At 38.4% G+C, this 12885-nt stretch overlaps 1 protein-coding gene across 1 annotated transcript; it reads right to left on the minus strand.

The window, feature by feature from the left end:
• Positions 1-3681: 3681 nt before the first annotated feature.
• LOC121513205 (CD209 antigen-like) lies at positions 3682-8290 on the minus strand. The gene is made up of 4 exons (XM_041792792.1): positions 8166-8290; positions 7905-7973; positions 7164-7691; positions 3682-4398 (listed from the first exon to the last, which is right to left on the minus strand). The coding sequence occupies exons 1-4, from the start codon at positions 8239-8241 to the stop codon at positions 4022-4024; spliced, it is 1050 nt and encodes a 349-aa protein (XP_041648726.1). The 5' UTR covers positions 8242-8290; the 3' UTR covers positions 3682-4021.
• Between the last annotated feature and the right edge of the window lie 4595 nt (positions 8291-12885).

Below are 12885 nucleotides of genomic sequence, written 5' to 3' on the forward strand. Positions count from 1 at the left end.
CCCTTTTTGTTCTTTGAATTGACTTGTTGACCACATTTTTCATTGAACATTTTGTTAAAAAGCTTGGATTTTCATCCAACCTGCAGATTTGTGTGGTATCCTTTGATATGTAAATAGTCTCTGTGTTTGAGGAGTGGTTGTTTTAACTTGCGTGAGTAAGTAAGGATCTGGGGGAAAAAAAACATCTGGATATTATTGTTGCTACAGGGAAACTGGGTTGAGTAAAATGCATAGATGCATGTCCTCCTAGGGCTTTTGTAGGCTACTCAAAATCTTTGGTAAACTTAGAAGATGAATTATACAATGACTTATCCATCATTCATATTCTAGAAACCATCTGCCAGTATTTGATTGTTTTATCTTTGCCATTCATTGAGAGAGAATCTGCTATCAGCCTTCAAAGTAGGCAGATGAAATACTGAGTGAGTCATAAAAGGCTTTAAGGTGTGTTTACAATTATGCAACCCCACTGATATGTTGCTCCTCCTTTAATCCTCTGGCTGTTTGCATGGCTCTTACACTTTACACACCCTAACTGTCATTTCTTGATAATGTCACTATCTGTTACCACAGTAATACTCCATCTGTAATCTAGGTACTACCAATAACCACTAAAGATGGCAGCACTGGTCTCATTTAGTTGTTCTGACAGAGGAAGAATGAAGCTGGAGTAATGACCACACCTTTAATGATTTCTTCTACACTGTCAGAGAAGACGTGGGAAGCTGAGAAACAATGGTGTGTAAACTGGTTAAACGTCCCAGTGCAGGAGCGAAGTAGTCTGAAAGTAAATATTGGATTAATGGTTATTGTAACTGCTAAGGAGAGAGAAGCAGGGATTTCCAAATAGACTCAACAACATTAAAGCACTTAAGAATGGACATGATGTGTGACGTTAAGGATTGAACCGCTGTAAACTCATTTCCTCCGATCAAATGTTGACGTGTTGTGTCCTCACTTGAGCTGCTATAAGGCCAGTTTGTTATGGTGAATGGTGGTTAATGCTTAACTAAGACTAAGATTATGTGAGACAATGTTGATCTAACCTCTGAGAGGGCACTGGGCTCCGTTCAGTTTAGTGTGGCTGACTGACATAATTTACAGTCGTGGACGAAAATATTGGCACCCCTGGAATTTTTCCAGAAAATACGCCATTTCTCCCAGAAATTGTTGCAATAACAAATGTTTTTGGTACACATGTTTATTTCCTTCATGTGCATTGGAACAACACAAAAAATCCGAAGAAAAAGACAAAATTGACATGATTGAACACAAAACTCAAAAAATGGGCCGGACAAAATTATTGGCACCCTTTTAAAAATGTGAGTAAATTATTTTATTTCAAGCATGTGTTGCTCATTTAAACTCACCTGTGGCAGTAACAGGTGCTGGCAATATAAAAATCACACCTGAAGCCAGTTAGAATGTATAAAAGTTGACTCAGTCCTTGTGTTGTGTGCCTGTGTGTCACACCAAGCATGGAGAAGAAAAAGAGGAGCCGAGAATTGTCTGAGGACTTAAGAAGCAAAATTGTGGAAAAATATGAACAATCTCAAGGTTTCAAGACCATCTCCAGAGATCTTGAAATTCCTTTGTCCACTGTGCGTAATATAATCAAGAAGTTTATAACCCATGGAGCTGTGGCTAATCTCCCTGGATGTGGATGGAAGAGAAGAATTGACAAATAAATGCAACACAGGATAGTTGGAATGGTGGATAAACATCCTCAGTCAACTTCCACACAAATTCAGGCTGTCCTGCAGACTCAGGGTGCAAAAGTGTCAGCTCGGACCATACATCGTAATCTGAATGAGATGAAGTGCTATGGCAGGAGACCGAGAAGAACCCCACTGCTGACAAAGAGACATTAAAAAAGCCAGACTGGTGTTTGCAAAAATATAGCTGAGTAAGCCTCAATCCTTCTGGGAGAACATTTTGTGGACAGATGAGACTAAGGTAGAGCTTTTTGGAAAAGCACGTCATTCTACTGTTCACAGAAAACAGAATGAGGCCTACAAAGAAAAGAGCACAGTACCTACAGTCAAACATGATGGTGGTTCAAGGATGTTTTGGGGTTGTTTTGCTGCCTCTGGCACTGGGTACCTTGACTGTGTGCAAGGAATCATGAAATCTGAGACTATCAAAAAATTTCAGGTCATGGGTGTTCCAGCAGGACAGTGACCCTAACCATACCTCAAAAAGCACCACGAAATGGTTAGAGACATAGCACTGGAGAGTTCTGACGTGGCCAGCAATGAGTCTGGATCTAAATCCCATTGAACACCTATGAAGAGATCTTAAAACTGCTGTTGCAAGAAGCACCCTTCAAATCTGAGACCTGGAGCAGTTTGCAAAAGAAGAGTTGTCCAAAATTCCAGTTGAGAGGTGTAAGAAGCTTTTCGATGGTTATAGGAAGCGATTGGTTTCAGTTATTTTTTTCCAAGGTTGTGCAACGAAATATTAAGTTGAGGGTGCCAATAATTTTGTTCAGCCCATTTTTTGAGTTTTGTGTAAAATTATGTCAATTTTGTCTTTTTTCTTTTGATTTTTTGTGTTGTTCCAATGCACACAAAGGAAATAAACACATATATACCAAAACATTTCTTGATTGCAACAATTTCTGGGAGAAATTATGTATTTTCTGGAAAAATTCCAGGGGTGCCAATATTTTTGTCCATGACTGTATGAAACCCATATCGACCATTTATTTTCTCACATAGCAGGTGGCTTGTTGGTTTGGGTATGCGTGTGGTCTGGGTTCGGAACCGACCTGAGTCCCTTTCCCCCTCATCTCTCCCCTGCTCTCGTCCCTGTTTCTGACTCTATCCACTGTCCTACATCAAATAAAGGCCCAAAGTAAATCTTACAAAAAAATTGACAAAAAGGGCAGAAAAAGTGATGAAAGTATGTTTAAAGTGCAAAAACTAGGTTAGAAAAAGCCACAATAACAAAGAAAAAGGTAGGACGTGGCAGAATGGGTTAATAGTGGTGAAAACCAGCAGAAACAAGGGTGAAAAGGGGTTACAAAATGGGTTCAAAGTGGCAAAAAAGGGAGTGAATGTAGTGAAATGTAGTTAAAAATGGCACAAATGGGCGTAAAAGGTTGTGAAAAGAGGTTACTAGTGGCAAAGGTGGCTAAGCAGGGAAACCAGAGGTGGAAAGTTGCAAAAATGGGTTAAAAGAGACAAAAATGGGCAGTAATAGGGTTTAAAAAGCAACAAAAATAGGTTAAATGTGGCAAAAGCGTGTTTAAAATTGAAATAGAAATGTGGAAAAAATATTGAAAAGTGGTTAAAATGTGGCAAAAATTGTTATAAAGTGGCAACAATTGGTAAAAGAGGCAAAAAGTTGCAGAAATAATATGCAAAATTGAATTGAAGTGTTGAATAAAAGTGGCAATAATTGGCAGAAAAATGTGGTTAACAGGGGCACAAATAAATAATTTCAACATCAGACCTAATAAAATTTTCACAAATTTTTCAGCTCCAAAGTAAAGTAACTGTTATCCAGAATGCTAGCACCAATGCTACTGATGCAGCGTACATTCATTGATACTATCAATAAATCACAGCTGGGTTTGTCAGAGCCCAGCCAAATCTGAGGGCAGTCCTGATGAAAAGCACAGAAAATGATAAAGTTGTGACTTAATAAACATGCCAATAGATTCATTTTTTACACATGGTTACTGTTTATTTTAGAATCAGACAGAAAAAATATACAAAAGATACAAAACCGTCACCTCTGAATAATGTCTTAATGAATAAAACATGAACAAAAGGTTAAAATGCAATACTGTGATGATATGAGGCAACTCATTCTGTCTCATCTCAAAATGTTCCATAAAAAACAAAGAGAGAAGAAAAAACTCCACAGATTTTCCATACTTTAAGCACCAGTGATACACATCTTATATAGCTATAATCTCATATAGAGTTACAGAAGGAAACACATGAAAACACTGTCTTCAGGGTTTCTATTTTGAAGGGGCTGACATAAACATCTAATTGCGACCCTTTGACCATCAAGCCTCACATGCCCATGAAAATTTCCTTTTACAAGGTGCATCATTCAGTTTCACTTCATCCCGTGAAACCTCTGCACAGTCCTCTCCTCCAGCATTATTTGGCTCACCTTCTTTCCACATGTCCTCTCCTTCTAGCTCGGTCCCGTCCACCCACTCCCACATGCCTTCATGCACCCTGTCTGACAAACCAATCCAGGTGTAGCTGTTACCTCTGCTGACAAACTTCAGCTCATCTTTTGTTTTCGGCATGGCCAGCTCCCCTCCTCTTTCCTGACAGTCTTGTCTGCTTTTTTCCCAGGTTTCAGACTGTCCTTCCCGGGAGTAGTAGTAGCACTTGTTGTTGTGCAAGCTCCATCCCTGAATACAAATTTTAACTAGAGGAAAATACAAAAGAAGCAGTGGTTAAACAGGTTATAAAATTGATTCCCAGTATTACATAATGTTGTTTACAACAACTCAGAGTGGGTACAGGGCTCGGCCACACCTTATGCTCATGCTGTGTGAAAACACCAGACTGCGTCTTCAACAACAAGCTTATGAATTTGACAGAGCAGGCTTCTCATTACTACCCTACCATCACTGGTTTTATCATTAGAGATGACTCTAATGTAGTATCACGTAATCAACCAAAACACTGGGAACTGGAGGGTTGCCAATTCAAGTCCCAGTCAAAACAAGTCTAGAGATTAATGAGGTAAAAAGTGTTTAACTTCATTAGATGTTGGGAAATGCTGTCCCCTTATTAACTAATCATTGCAGGGGTTTTAAACTAATTCTAAGTATTTCAAAAGTAAAACTGTTTTAAGTGTTTTGATGTGATGGGAAAAAAACAAGCTTAGTGGGTTTAACATCCTCATAGCTCCTCTATTTTATATGTGAACTGAAATTTGATTTAGTTTGATTTCCAATTTAAACTAACATGTATTTAGTACTGATGTACTAGTACTGATGTTGTATTCTGATTTACTCAATTAATCCTACGATGGTACAGGATAGGCAAAAATAAGCCACTGGGCTTCAGCCTTTTTCCTTTTTCAGGTGCTGTCTAATAAATTACTATGTAAAGAATGATTTTATTTTTTTTAAACCAAAATAAAGCATTCATTCATTCATTCATATTCCTAATGCTGTACTCAGCTGTATAAACATAAATCCGTGTACACCATTTTGGATGATGTGGACACAGAACACTGTAACAAATATTCAGCTATCTTTGTAATGCGAAGGCCTGTTCTTTCTTGAGGGATCTGAAACATGGTTGAGATTTTCTCTTGTGAAAAAATGTTTATCTCAGTGATACTCAATGCTCTTGGGCCACATGTGGCTGTGTTGTGACAACTTGTGGCTCTGTGTTTTTTCTTTTTTTTAACATTTATTTTGGGGCTTTTTATGCCTTTATTGACAAAGGAAGACAGTGGACAGCATCAGAAACAGGGACGAGAGAGGAGGGGAGAGATATGGGTGGAAAGGGCCACAGGCTGGATTCAAACCGGGCCGGCTGCATAGACGGGGCATACATTAAACTACTAGGCCATCTGCACCCCAACTTGTGGCTCTTTATTTTTTTTTTTTTTTTTTTTTTTGGAAAAATAATTCCTGCAGGGACCTAACATGACTTCGACTCATGTTGACTTTGTACTTTTGTTTTACTGTTTTTGGGTCAAAAATATGTTTATTTTTGGAATGTAATATCTTCTCTAACTGGTATCTTGATTTTTGTCTACTCTGTCAGATACACCAATATATATATATATTTTTTGTTTCATTAATTCAAGATGAATGTCAAGTTTTCAGTCATCAAATACTGGTGTACATATGCATTTTATATTTTGTAATAAAATGCATTATTGTCACTATTTTTTCCCTCATCTGATGTTTCTTATCTCTGACTTTTATGTTTTATAACTTTATCTTTAATATCAACCATATTAAAACAATCTTTTAACTTAAAATCATTGTTATTACATATAGATTAGCTGGTATTATAACAAAGAGGCAGAATAAAATGAATAGAGGATGATGCATTTCTTGTTAAATGAACAAAACCATCATCTGACAGAGCTGACAGTTGGGGTAAAAGGGATGGCTTAGACTAGTTTCTTAACACAAATAATTATCATAATTCATTGCAGATAAAGAGCACAACATATAATGAGCATATATATAAGGGCTATCAAGATTAATTGTGTTAATTGCAATCAATTAAGGTCCACAACAAGTGCATTAAGTTTTTTTTTCATTATCCCTTTCAAGCTGCTTTGGTTAAGGCATGTCAATTTCTCCCCTCAGTCACAGTGATGTAAAATAAGTCCACCACTGCTCTTTATTGTCTCATTTCAGTTTAAAAACTCACAGACAACCCTTTAAATGCTCTATTATTTCATTGAATTGAAAATGAAAAGGAAATTACACCAAAAACAGTTTAAAATGCAAAGTATACATATAGATATAAATACTATGGACTATGGCGGTGTGGTTGAGCAGGCTGGAGTAACACTGTTTTCTCTGCAAAGCTCCACAGAGGAGAACACTTCTGTTTAACATTAAACAGACAGTTGAAGATTCATCAGACCCGACAGATTCATGGATAACCAGTCCTCACAGGTCACAATGCTGAATGAAAGGCTAGTAGAGGATTTAGACTGAACTCACTATTAGTAGTAAATGTTATCTTACTGTTTGATCAATAAGGGCGTGTCCAGACTTTTTTGAATGGGGCAGCCCAGCTGTGTCATTGGCTTATACAGGCGTGGCACGAATGTGTGCCACACTGAGCATCCAATCACCCCTTACTAATTTAATGACTCTCTTCATTTAAAACCTAAAAGTGACATACAGCTGTTATATATTTAAATACTCCATGTTTATCTCTGTTATGACTCAAAAACAAAAGTGTTTGTGTAAAGCCCCAATCTCAAATACAAAAGGAAATGTATTACACTGCAAGAAAGCTACTAGCAGACTGCTGTGATAATCTCAGTTCCATCTTTGCAAAGAAATGAAACCAATCATAGTTGAGGATGTTGGGGTGGCATTAGGAATGTCCAACCAAATTTTGAGAGGGGTCTGTCCTTGAACACACCCCTGTTGTACAGTCTTGCATTTATGATCTAACAGACTCTGGATGTTAATTTCTTACCTGTTTGGTTGAGGTTGAGCCGATTGACCTCCGCTTGAAGCCTATCTCGACTTGCAACCACAAGTTTGTATTGCCTCTGCAGGGCCTCCATCTCTTTGGTCAGGTTACTGGATTGAACCATCAGCTGGTCTCGCTCGTCTCTCAGAGCATCCTGCTCGTTCCTCAGAGTGTCTCTGTCTTTAGTCAGGTTGAGGGTCAGCCTCTTCAGACTGTCTCGTTCGTCTTTCAGAGCACCACGCTCGGCTGTCAGGGCCCCTCGTTCATTCCTCAGAGCGTCTCGCTCTTCTTTGAGAGCATTTTTGTATTCAGTCAGGTTGCTGAGTTGTATCTGGAGTTGATCTCGCTCATTTTTCAGAGTGGTGCGCTCAGCTTTCAAAGCTTCGCTTTCATTTCTGAGAACATCTCTTTCTTGAGTCAGGCTGCTGGAGCGACTCTTTTGAATGTCTGGTTGATTGTCTGTCCTGTCTTTTGTCAGGTTATAGATCAGGGTTTCATACTTTGTCTCCCATTGATTGATAGCACTGGTATCTGCAATAGAAAACAGTTTTGAAAAGAACTCAATTAATGAAGATCATGATTTACCAACAGTGCTCCTACACTGGGTTTGTAGTATTTTCAGTGTCACAAAGGGATTTTAGAAGGTAATAGTTTTAGATGGCTCATTTGGAGTGAAAGGTGATATGGCTCCTAAAGCTCTCTTACAGGTTAAACACTGCACATGAATGAGATGTGTGTACTCACTGTGTGCCACCAAGATCACAGTCAGCAGAAGAAGCAGCAGACAGACAACAGCAGCTCCAATCCACCACACTGAAGAGTCAATGTAAAACACAAGCAAGCAATGAAAACAACCCTAAAGGTTAAATAATCAATACTTAGTTTCCTCTTTGCATTTAATAATGCATATCATTGCCTTTTCCATGACTAAACCTCCTTATTGTGCTGCATGCTGACTATAATTTATAAATTATAGTCAGATAAAATCTATAGGTTTGTTCTTACCCGGACTCAGAGATCGTCTTCCGTTCTTGGATCCATCGTCAATAGTCATCAGGTACCGAGTATCTCCTCCAGACATCTTGTCAAACTTGTGGTTAGTAACTTCCACTTCTAGTCTTCACTCTCACACTGAGTTTTCCAATGTTACATCAGGCTGTTTTTATTGAGTGATAATTTGCTGACGTTACAAAAACATGCTGGGGCATGTAAAGTTTGGGGAAAACAACATGTTGGGGTGGAGTCTTTCATTTGAGAAGTATAGAGAAGGATTTACATCAGTTTTTTATGCTTTATTTCTGCAAGCAAACCTTTAATTTATATGTTCAAATTCCTTTACATCTATCATCTAACCTCCAAAACCGAAGCCAATGCTGTTGTGTATAAGACTGCAGTTGCTTGGTTGAACACTTGATGTATTGGAAGTCATAAAAAGTCCCATTTTAAAATGTTGAATTTTAAAACAACAAATAAGCACATTTACAGCTTGATTTAAATATTGTTTTGGCCTGAATAGTTCATGTCTTTGTAGGCACGCTCTGTACAGATGGTGAAGATTACACGTTTGCATCACCAGCTAATTATTAATATTTTCAAACAGTTATAAATTGAACTAAAACTCCATGCCATCCACCACACAAGAAAATCTATTGAAATTTTACAAATGTCTGACCTACTGGAGTATGCAGCAAGATGTTCAAGAATGAGAGCATGAGGAGCTTCATTCAGCTCTCTCTACCAGAATAAAAACTGTTTTTCCTCATGAAGACCTAAAAACATTACCTGACATTCACAGAAAATGAGACAGCGCCATCATCAGACAGTGAAATGAGGTCATTTGTTTCTGGTTAGTAAATGCATTTGAAACAGAGTTGCTAGCATACTAGTGTTAGCTACGGTAACCTCACTAGCATTAGCCACAGTTAGCTTTCATGCAATGTAGTCCCAGTGTTCCTACTGAGGAGAGAGAGTGTAGTCAGCAGGTTTTAGGGGGAAATACACTGCAACCAAGATGTTTTATGATTATGGACAAAAGTGTTTGGCCACACCTGTCAATTATTGAATTCAGATGTTTCAATCAGACCCGTTGTCACAAAATCTGAAGAGCTCAGTAACTTCAAGCATGGTACTGTAATGGATGCCACTTTTGCAATAAGACAGTTTGTGAATTTCATCAAAGTTCATCCTCGCTGGATATCCCACAGACAGCTGTAAGTGATAGAAAGTGGAAGCGTTTAGGAACAACAGCAACTCAGGCACATTGCACATTAAATTCGCCAACACTGCTGATTCCATACCTGAAGCCTTATTAAAAGTCACATATTATGCAAATTACACATTTTCAGGCTTTTCTAGCAAAAATATGTGTCCCTGGCCTGTCCACAATCCCCCTAAGAATCAGAAAAATCCATTCCCCCCTCTCTTTCTCCACCTTTCAGAAAATGTGTGCTGAAACAAGCCGTTCTCAGATTTTCCCCTCACTATGTCATGTGGGGAGTTAGCACCGCCCCCAGGTTTGGTTGGTCATCCAAGACTGGAAGAAAGTTCCCCCCTCCTCTGCTGATCCTCCTGTCCTGAGCAGCTGACAGGAGGATCAGGAGAGCCACATCTATTAAGTCACATCCTGAGAATGGTGTAGTCAGGGGTGGAGTCAGACAGCTCAGCAACATTTAAAGCCACGGACACAGAAACAGCTAATTCTGAGCAGGGCTGAAACAGAGGGGTTTTTAGACATGCAAAAATCCAATACTGGAGTGTTTCTTCAGCAACAAATTTCACAGGCATGTTTTGGGGACTTCTGAGAACAATATAAACTTGTCTTAAAAGGGTAAAATTTTTGACCTTTAACTTTCACTGACATTAATGTATGCAAAAAAAATTGTGGGAAAAAATTGATGGGAGTTCATAGAATGAGTTTCAATGTCCAAGCAGCTGCATGCAAGCCTCACATCACCAATGCCAAGTGTCAGATGGAGTTTTGTAAAGCACACCGACACTGGACTGTGAAGCAGAGGAAACGTGTTATGTGGAGTGATGAATCCCGCTTCTCTGTTTAGCAATCGTGTGTGAGTCTGGGTTTGGAGGATGTCAGGAGAACATTACCTGCCTGTCTGTGCCATCTGTGCATTTGGTGGAGGAGAGATAATGTATGGGGCTTTTTTTCAGGGTTAAGGCTAGGCCCCTTATCTCCATTCTGGACAATGCTTTGCTTCTTGCTTTGTGGCAACAGTTTGGAGAAGGTCCTTTACTATTCCAGCATGACTGAAGGACAATAAAGACAAGCAGTGAAAAAAGAAAGCTGTGGACCCTGTTGGTGTATTGGTCAGGCAGCTGAATCTTTAATAGGCGGAATGTCAGAAAATGTTTCAGAAAATCAAAGACACAAAAACCCATTTATAGGAACAGATCAGCTGTATATGAGTGATGTAGCAGGAGATCAAATTAGATGATGACAAACAATGGCCTATCACACAACACTGAAGCTTATTTTGTAGTCTAATAGACAAAATCTTTTCTTTTTTTTCTCTTTTATATGGTGATGTAAAAGTATGGTGATTATTTTCATCCTACTGTATAGCAGTAATATTATGTAATTATTTTAGGGTTGTATTTGGTCATGTCAGAACTCATCTCATTTCATTTCTCTTCCCTTATTTTGTATGTGCTCAGCAGTAAAGGACTTGTAAAAAAAGTACTGTGAACAAACTCTTTAAGGGTGGTGCATACAGCCCAAGCAACTGGACTGTCAGCAAATCTCTTCTTCCTTTGCACAATAACAGGAAGTGAGCTCTTCTAGAGGTACTGAAGCCAGGTCAGAGCTAATCTCAAATCCTAAATGACAGTCTTTGTAATCACACCTCCTGTCATGAATGCCTGAATACAAAATAAACTTTATAAAGGGAAAACTTTGGAGAGCTCTCAGGAAGGCGTGCAGAGAAGCCCTGCTTCTTTTAGGACAGACTGAATAATAAAAATGTACAGAAGAAATGGAAGGCAAAATAACCGTACAAACAAAAAGAATACATTATGCATTTGTGAACAAACACAATATCAGAGAGATGTATATGTGCACTGGATTCAAAACATCTAATTTTAATCTAAAACTAAGGTTTTTGTTGCCAGAGTACTTGCTGAGAGAAGAGACAACAACAGTAAGTATTAAACACATACTTTTTATTCCGTAAGACTTATAAAAAGTTAAGACCATTAACCACGACATAAAACACACCTAAAGGAAATAAAATGAGTAGAAAAACTGGACGTGAGATTCTATCACACACTCCAGTAGATATCATCACATGAGCAAACATACGATTGCAAACACAGAAAATTAATGCTGCAAGGAAAAGGAAGTCTACAATACACTCATGTGACCGGCACCATCAGGCCGACCACACTGCATGCAGAGATGTGGATCCAACATGCTCTAGCTGCAGCTTGTACTGAAACTAGAGCGGATTATAGTGGTCAAATGTCAGACTGTTAATGTGTTTCTACTGACTTTAAGCCAACAATCGCTCTGTAACAATAGGAGCTGTAGTCTGCTTGCCTATAAACAGATTTTTCACACATTCACCTGTGTGTTAGTGACATTTTTAAAGTTGAGACTAAACTCATTTAACTAGGTTAAAATGCAGACATAAGGGATGTGATGTCTGTTTATGTTGTCACTGGTCACTGTTCAGTTTTATAATTTCAAGATGCCAATCATTCCTCCTTAATGTCTTTTTTAAACACAATTCACATACTGTTTGATTTGGGCTCTCAATAAGCATTAAAGCATTCAGCTTTCATATTTTAAGCTCTTATATCACAAATGACCCAATCTTTCCCATTCACTGCTGTTCCTTTTGATTGGACGTTTTCACCTGGAAAGGGTGCCCATCATTTGCCCATCATTTGGGCAAAGTACAAGTATCAGTTGGCTCTTGCCAAGGTAAATATTAAATATATCCCATGGTATAGATATGTGAAACAGCCTATCCGCTGCATGTGCCAGGTTTGTTAAATGCCACTGCTATCTCTGTCTTCTCTGTTATTTCTCCTAAAAATAAGTGCTGACACCTGTCTTATAAAGACAGGAGACTCTCACTAATCCTACGTAGCAGAGGGCGCCTCTCTCTCGCCTTACAGATCAGCCCTCACACATGCATTTTAAATTTACATTATAATCTGGGTTGTTGCCACTTGATGGAGCCAAATAGAGAAGTAACCAACAGAAAAGCCCCCCCTTACTGCACAGTTTTTCAGAATAATTCATCCAGAAGAAATCAACATTAATGGTGGATAGTTTTCTAAAAAGTAGGCTACAGCACTATTTAAAAATAAGGCTTTTCATGTAAGCCTTTATCTGCAGATACATCAGCAGATTGTAGTAGAAAGAACTCATGTTTGACTGAAGATGCTGTTTTCTGTGTATAACTGAAAACTTCTAGTGCCCAAAAGATGAACTGTTCTCAAAAGTGGATTTTTGTTTTGTTTCATTTATCATGAAAGTTAGAACTTTCTTATAATTATCAAAATCAAGAACTAAAATCCCCTGACTCAACATGCATAAAGAGGAAACATAAGCAGCAGTGAAACAGGAAGGATATTTTTGTCATTAATCGAATGTAGAGGGCAACAACCACAGGAAACTGCTTCAACTTAAAATATTATAAAATATCTACTGTTCTGTTGGTTATTTCATGTTTATTTCGGTCATATAGCCAGTGTAAAAACTGTC

This window comes from Cheilinus undulatus, linkage group 8, assembly GCF_018320785.1.
Source record: "Cheilinus undulatus linkage group 8, ASM1832078v1, whole genome shotgun sequence".
Taxonomy (NCBI): Eukaryota; Metazoa; Chordata; class Actinopteri; order Labriformes; family Labridae; genus Cheilinus; species Cheilinus undulatus.

Excerpts from the sequence above, each read along its gene's own strand:
- LOC121513205 (XM_041792792.1), bottom strand. The coding sequence starts at position 8,241 with ATGTCTGGAGGAGATACTCGGTACCTGATGACTATTGACGATGGATCC. Across the intron at positions 7,974-8,165 it reads AAGACGATCTCTGAGTCCGG|TGTGGTGGATTGGAGCTGCT; the intron begins GTAAGAACAAAC and ends TTGACTCTTCAG. Across the intron at positions 7,692-7,904 it reads TGTGATCTTGGTGGCACACA|ATACCAGTGCTATCAATCAA; the intron begins GTGAGTACACAC and ends TTTCTATTGCAG.